This window comes from Azolla caroliniana, unplaced genomic scaffold, assembly GCF_043228905.1.
Source record: "Azolla caroliniana isolate FFs.n. ecotype wild unplaced genomic scaffold, voAzoCaro1.0.p SCAF_16, whole genome shotgun sequence".
In the NCBI taxonomy this organism is placed as follows: Eukaryota; Viridiplantae; Streptophyta; class Polypodiopsida; order Salviniales; family Salviniaceae; genus Azolla; species Azolla caroliniana.
In genome coordinates, this window is record NW_028230451.1 from 2315178 (window position 1) to 2322683 (window position 7506).

Genomic DNA, 7506 nt, shown 5'->3' on the forward strand with positions numbered 1-7506 from the left:
TCCTCTCTCTAACCCCCCATGGCGCTGGCGTCAGCAGCGCCCTCTCTCGCCCTTTACAGCTCACATCCAGAGCGCACCATTCATCCTACTCTCTGCATGCCCACATCATCTCTCTAGAACCACATCCTCTCTCTACAATTCCCCCCCCCCCTCTCTCTCTCTCTTCACCATTCATTCCTTCTTTGCTCTCCCTCCCTCCCTCTCTCTCTCTCTCTCCATTCTCACCTCTCAGAGCTCTGTTTCTCACCCAGAGCTCTGCACAAGAAACCCTAACCCTAACCCTAACCCTAACCTCCATACAATGAAGCTATCGCAACCCGCTGCTTAGCATTACATCCTTCCCCCAAACCACTCTCTTTCTTAGAAGAAACCCCAAAAATATTTGATCTTGTATAATCAAATTCTGCACCCCCCGAAGTGTGAATGAAAAATGGCGTCTTTTCCTGTCTCGTCAAGAAGGACATGTCAGATTTGTGGTGATGATGTGGGTTTTTCTGCATCAGGCTCCAAAGAGCCATTTGTTGCTTGTCTCCACTGTGGTTTTCCTGTTTGTCGACCCTGCTACGAATATGAAAGAAAAGATGGTAACCAAGCTTGCCCCCATTGCAAGAACAGATACATGCGTCACATAGGTTAGTTTCTCTCTCTCTCTCTCATTCCTTCTTCTTCCCTCGTTTTTCTTGCATTTTGAAATCAATATTCTTGGATTTCGACTGTATAGTTTCCCCCCCCTAGTTTCAGCATTGGGATCAAGATTCAATCTTGGATGTATACGCCCTGTTTTAGTGTTAGGACTACGTTTTAATTGATTTATAAGTATAATCCCCTGTTTTAGATCTAAGATAAAGATTCAGTGGGATCGGAGTTCAATGGATTCTAATGTATAGTCTCAGATCAGGATCCTGCAGAGTTCGTTATACAGCTCCATTTTTAGCCTTGAAATCAGATTTCAATGGATTTTGATTTGTACCCTCAGATCAAGATTCCATGCCTCCCAGTAGATATATTAAGATCTGGATTCTGTGGATTCTGATGTATACGATTCCTGTGAATAAAGTGGTTTGCCTATATTGAGATTTATTTCCTTTCACAGCTAAACTCTCAGATTTAAATAGATTCCGATTTACTAGGACTTGATTAATAATGAGATCAAGAATCAATGCATATTTGAATTTGAGATGAGGATTCAATTCATAACCCCTATTAGATTTCAGGTTTCAGTGGGTTCTGACCGATGTATTTTTTAGCTCTGAATCAAGATTCACATGAATTCGGATCCTTGAACCCCTTCAGCTCAGGTTGTATATCTTTAAAGACTTTTTGGAATCTGGATCCTTGACATCTGTTTACAAATCTAGTGACTTTTCTTCCATTTTGAGATCCACATTCACCCATTTTTTAGGAATATAGGATTCTGATGTACACTCCATATCCATCTAGGTTTAAGATCAAGATTTGATGGATTCTGATGTGTATAGAATCTGTTTTAGTTCTGAGACAGATGAATGATCTATTTTGAGATATTATTTCAATAACGTTTACTAATCAAGACCGCGAGTAAAGAAGTTTGAAATTCAAGACTAGGATTCAATGGATTCTCAATATAATTCACTTTTTATTTATGACACCAATATTTAAGGGATTCATGTCTATAGTACATGTTTAACTTTGAGATCAAGGTCCAGTGGATTCTGATGTAAAGTTACGTTTTCATCTTAGTTTGCAGGATTTGATGAATTCTAAGTTCTGTTGTATAGACCCCTTTCAACTTTGTGATGTGTAGTCCCTTTTCTATCTTTGAAATAAGAATAAATTGTATAGTATATTTAGTCCCATTTAAGCTTTCGAGATCAGGATTCAATGCCTTACCATCTTTCCAAAAGATGAATCATGGCAATGTTTGACAAATCAAGTATTTTTGCTTTATTTCAACAGGTAGTCCTCGAGTTCCAGGGGATGAAGAAGAGGATGATGTCGATAATATGCACAATGATTATGACATGGCCTATGATAACCATGAAAAACAACAGATTGCTGAGGCTATGCTCCATGGACATTTGAGCTATGGTCGAGGAGATGATCATGACATGCCTAGAACAGTGCAAACTATTGAACCACAGACGCCTTTGTTCACAAGTGGTCCTCAGGTGTGAATCTATGTTTTCCTTGTCTTATATCTACTAAGCTATGTATTTGGCAATACTGATTCTCTATTTTTCTTCAAAACTGTAGGCACGCATTGATTCACAACCTATCTCTCCAGACAACAGTATTGGACCCAATAGTGTCAATGGAAGCAAGAGAATTTACCCATTTCCTTACTCAGATCCTGGAACACCAGGTTATGAGAAGCAAAGTTCTTATTGATAGTGTACCGTTTTTTAAACTTCTCTCTGACCTGAATGTTTATTCGACATTTATGTGTTTGCAGGTATTAGCAAATCTAGTGATCTTTCAAGTACCTATGGCTATGGCAGCGTTGCTTGGAAAGAGAGAGTTGATGGCTGGAAATCAAGGCAGGAGAAGTTGCAAATGACTACAACTGAGGGTGTGGCTGCCAGTACTGTAAGCAAAGGTGGCAGTATCGATGAAAATGGAATGGATGGGGCTGATTTACCAATGTATATCACTTCTGATTTACGGTCTTGTTTATTCTTTTTTTGGCTACAAAAAATTTGGAGGGGCAATTGTTTTAGGAAACAAAATGTAAGCTCTTCTCAAACACATTGTTATGAATATTTTTCTTGACCAGGATGGATGAGGCAAGACAACCACTTTCTCGGAAAGTGAACATTGCTTCGAGCAAGATAAATCCATACAGGATGGTTATTGTTCTTCGGCTTGTTATACTGGGATTCTTTTTCAGATACCGTATTTTGAATCCAGTACCGAGTGCTTATGGATTGTGGCTTACCTCTATCATTTGTGAGATCTGGTTTGCCTTCTCATGGATATTGGATCAGTTTCCTAAGTGGTTTCCAATCAATAGAGAAACGTACTTGGACAGGCTTTCTTTGAGGTTAGAAATATATGAATTTTCTGTGCTATTTAGGTTGCACCTTGTGTTTATTCTTTGTCTGGGGGACATTCTAATAATTCACTATGTCAACAGATATGAGAGAGAGGGAGAGCCATCCCAACTGTCTGCAATAGATGTATTTGTGAGTACAGTGGATCCAATGAAAGAGCCTCCTCTGGTTACTGCCAACACCATCCTCTCCATTCTTGCTGTTGAGTATCCTGTAGACAAGGTTTCGTGCTATTTATCAGATGATGGTGCTGCCATGCTTACATTTGATGTTCTTGCTGAGACATCAGAATTTGCTCGAAAGTGGGTTCCCTTTTGCAAGAATTTTAACATCGAGCCAAGGGCTCCAGAAGTCTACTTTGCCCAGAAAATCGATTACTTGAAGGACAAGCTTCAAACTTCGTTTGTGAAGGAGAGAAGAGCCATGAAAGTAATATATTTTTGTTGTTGCTTTGCTTCTATATTCTATTTTTTCTTTATGTTGTCTTTTCTATGTTGTTTGATTGATTTTGAGATAACAACTATCTCAGAGAGAGTACGAAGAGTTCAAAGTGCGGGTAAATGCTTTGGTTGCGAAAGCTCAGAAGGTACCTGATGAAGGATGGATAATGCAAGATGGAACTCCATGGCCGGGGAACAATACAAGAGATCATCCTGGAATGATACAGGTGAATATTCTCACAAATACTTGCCAATGATATTTAGTATTCAACATCTTATATGACATTTGAATGCATACAGGTATTCTTAGGTCATAGCGGGGGTCTTGATACAGAGGGCAATGAGCTTCCTCGTCTTGTATATGTCTCTCGAGAAAAAAGACCTGGATTTAGTCATCACAAAAAGGCTGGTGCCATGAATGCCTTGGTATGAATGTCCTTCAGTAATTAGCATGTCTTTCATTGTATAGTATAACTACCATGTGAGAAATAAACTCGATAAAGATCATTGAAGTAGATAAAATTTATATGGATTATTCAAGTATGTTAATTGATTTTACTACAGGTAAGAGTGTCTGCAGTTCTTACCAACGCTCCATACTTCCTCAACTTGGATTGTGATCATTATATCAACAATAGTAAGGCTCTGAGGGAAGCCATGTGTTTCATGATGGATCCCACAGTTGGTCGCAAAGTCTGTTACGTTCAGTTCCCGCAGAGATTTGATGGCATTGATGCTAATGATCGATATGCGAATCGCAACACTGTGTTTTTTGATGTGAGTCTGTTAAATGTCATTGGTTTTATGTTTCGAAATGAGTATTTGTTTTGGTTGAAGGCTATGCTGTTTGTCAAACTTTTAATCCTTTTTCAGATCAACATGAAAGGCTTAGATGGGATCCAAGGGCCTATGTATGTCGGTACTGGTTGTGTGTTCAGAAGACAAGCTTTGTATGGATATGAGCCCCCTGTTCAACCAAAAAAGAAGTCGACAGAATGTGATTGCTTACTTGGATGGTGTGGTGGATCTCGCCCTGATAAAGCAAAGTCCAAAAAGGCAAAACAGCTTGACAAGAAAAAGCCGCCTCCTGCAAGATCAGATTCTAGTGTACCCATGTTTAACTTGGAGGATATTGAGGAGGGATTGGAAGGTAAAAGTTTTAACGACATGGCTATGTTTTAACAATATAAGGTGTTATCAGTGATGTTAATTTTTTGTTAGCCATGTCTTTCTATATATGCCATCACCCTGTCACACCTAAGAGGTATCTTTTGTGTTGATTCCAACATAATAGGGCGATTCTACGTCTTGTTTCTTGTACTCTCTCATTTTCTTTTCATTACATTTTCAGGCTATGATGATGAGAAGTCACTTTCGATGTCAAAGAAGAACTTTGAGAAAAGATTTGGACAATCTCCAGTCTTTCTTGCATCTACTCTGTTGGAGGAGGGAGGGGTTCCACCTTCCTCCAGTCCCGCAGGGCTCCTCAAGGAAGCCATTCATGTTATCAGTTGTGGTTACGAAGATAAAACTGATTGGGGCCAAGAGGTAAATAAGCAAAAAAATCTCTCTTTCTTAATTGATGCAACTGGTAAAGCTCAACTCACCATCTCACATTGTGAGAATATTAGGGTTGTAAACCTCAACATCACACCATTTTATGTCAAGAAAATAAACAGGATTTCTTGTTTTCTTTTAAGCAATGCATGATATTGCTAGTGGAAAACCTGAAAAGCATCAAGGTGAAACTAGCCAGAAAGAATGTTTACATGTCAGAATTGGGCATAACAACCATAAAGGCGATATAGAACAAAAATAACCTGGTGGCCTGAAATTTCTTCAGATTGTTAATGTGTTTTTTAGCTCGTAATACATAGATTAGACTATAATAATTCACAAAGCCTTAATACACATGTATTGATGCTAAATTTGGCAGATTGGATGGATTTACGGTTCGGTTACAGAGGATATTCTCACTGGATTTAAGATGCATGCGCGTGGGTGGAGGTCGGTATATTGTATGCCTCGTCGACCTGCTTTTAAGGGGTCGGCACCCATCAATCTTTCTGATCGTCTCAACCAAGTCCTTCGATGGGCTTTAGGTTCAGTAGAGATTTTTCTGAGCCGACATTGCCCTCTTTGGTATGGATTTGGTGGACGGTTGAAGTTCCTGGAGAGGTTTGCATATGTGAACAGCATTGTGTATCCTCTCACCTCCATCCCTCTCTTGGTGTATTGTACTTTGCCTGCAATCTGTCTGTTGACAGGGAAATTCATCATTCCTTCGGTAAAAATACCTTCTTATCTTAACCTTTTTCTTAAAACATTTCACTTTTGGAAATATTTTTATCTAAAAGGTACTGAATGGCAAACCATGTGAGCAATCCCTAACTTTTTGGATATTTACCAGAATAACCCCAATATTTTGAAAAGTAACTAGAATACTTTGCGGTAGTAGGTTTTTTGAATGTGGGGGGATTCTGGTAAACACCCAACAAGTTAACGGTGTCATGAAATTCTTCATTATTTTCAAACATTGTGATGAAATTATTTGTCGAAGGGAAATAATCAGCCATAAGATGTAAATATTCTTGGCCTGTAGTGTAAATTAGGTAATGCAAATTAAGAGCTTTTTTTCTTTGGAGGTTTAGTAAGGCCTTTTTGAATCAATATACATAAATTTAAGAAAGGTTTTTAAAAAAGGCAAGTGACTGTTAACAAATGTAAAAAACCTTTATGCCATTGGAAATCTTGAATGCAGATAAGCAACTTTGCCAGTCTTTTCTTCATTGGGCTTTTCATGTCTATCATTGCAACTGGTATACTTGAGATGAGGTGGAGCGGGGTAGGAATAGAGGAATGGTGGAGAAATGAACAGTTTTGGGTGATTGGTGGTGTTTCAGCCCATCTTTTTGCTGTAATCCAAGGTTTCTTGAAGGTCTTAGCTGGTATTGACACCAACTTTACCGTCACGGCAAAAGGATCAGATGAACAAGATCAATTTGCTGAGCTCTATATGTTCAAATGGACATCTTTGCTCATTCCTCCAACCACGTTATTAGTTATAAATATCGTGGGTGTTGTTGCCGGGATATCTGATGCAATCACTAATGGTTACTCTTCATGGGGCCCTTTGTTCGGGAAGCTTTTCTTTGCGTTTTGGGTGATTGTGCATTTATATCCTTTCCTCAAAGGTCTCATGGGGAGGCAGAACAGGACACCCACCATTGTTATTGTGTGGTCAGTTCTATTGGCTTCCATTTTCTCCTTGTTATGGGTCAAGATTGATCCTTTCTTGATCAGAGTAACCGGTCCAAACCTGAAGCAATGTGGCATAAATTGCTAGCTCAGAAGTTTTTCTTATTAATCTCTATCAAAATCTTCATCCTCCAAATGTGGCGGCAACCCGCGTCTTGTTGTATGTATGTTTGCACAATCTGGCAATATTCTTTTATTTTTGGCTAGTATCTCAACAGTGGCTTATTATATATACATATATATATATGCCCGTAACTAAAAAGCCTCCCAGCTAGAAATAGCTAGCTGACTACTAGTCATCTTTACTACATTCAGCTTTGTTGAGTACCACATTCCTTCTATTTGAATGGTTTGTATAAAAGGAAGGGGATTTGAGTGTTTTATCTTATAGTTTATGGTTGTAATTTCCATTTGATAAAATAAACTCAAAACTTTTAAAAAAGTGGAGGTTTAGATCATTTTTTATTTATTTCCATCCATCAGAACTGTGTACTCCAATACACAATGGTTCTTCAAAAGTAAAATCTCCTAGTTGTAAAAGTTTTGTTAACAACTCTTCTCAAACGCAATGTCAAAAGAATTTTACTATTCTTAAATAGAGTGGAATGGATGTAGGTTAGCATAATGAACAGATCAATGTAATCATCATAATAATACGATGGCACTAGTGCTGAAATAATTTAATAATGAAAAGTGGGCAAGTGCTTTTGATTAATGCAAAAAGGAATTGATTGACTACTGAAAAGAGAAGTGGATAGGTCTTTTAGCCTTTACATGTC

The 7506-nt window shown here is 38.4% G+C and overlaps 1 protein-coding gene across 1 annotated transcript; it reads left to right on the forward strand.

Moving 5' to 3' along the window:
* Positions 1-200: 200 nt before the first annotated feature.
* LOC147853552 (cellulose synthase A catalytic subunit 3 [UDP-forming]-like) lies at positions 201-7196 on the forward strand. Its single transcript, XM_087332010.1, has 13 exons — positions 201-632; positions 1936-2147; positions 2233-2341; positions 2432-2621; positions 2753-3019; positions 3113-3458; positions 3559-3696; positions 3770-3895; positions 4034-4246; positions 4343-4619; positions 4821-5017; positions 5406-5756; positions 6231-7196. The coding sequence occupies exons 1-13, from the start codon at positions 431-433 to the stop codon at positions 6813-6815; spliced, it is 3213 nt and encodes a 1070-aa protein (XP_087188136.1). The 5' UTR covers positions 201-430; the 3' UTR covers positions 6816-7196.
* Positions 7197-7506: the final 310 nt, after the last annotated feature.

Coding starts and splice junctions, on each gene's coding strand:
- LOC147853552 (XM_087332010.1), top strand. CDS start 431: ATGGCGTCTTTTCCTGTCTCGTCAAGAAGGACATGTCAGATTTGTGGT. Junction 633..1,935: donor CAGATACATGCGTCACATAG/GTTAGTTTCTCT, acceptor TTATTTCAACAG/GTAGTCCTCGAGTTCCAGGG. Junction 3,697..3,769: donor ATCATCCTGGAATGATACAG/GTGAATATTCTC, acceptor GAATGCATACAG/GTATTCTTAGGTCATAGCGG.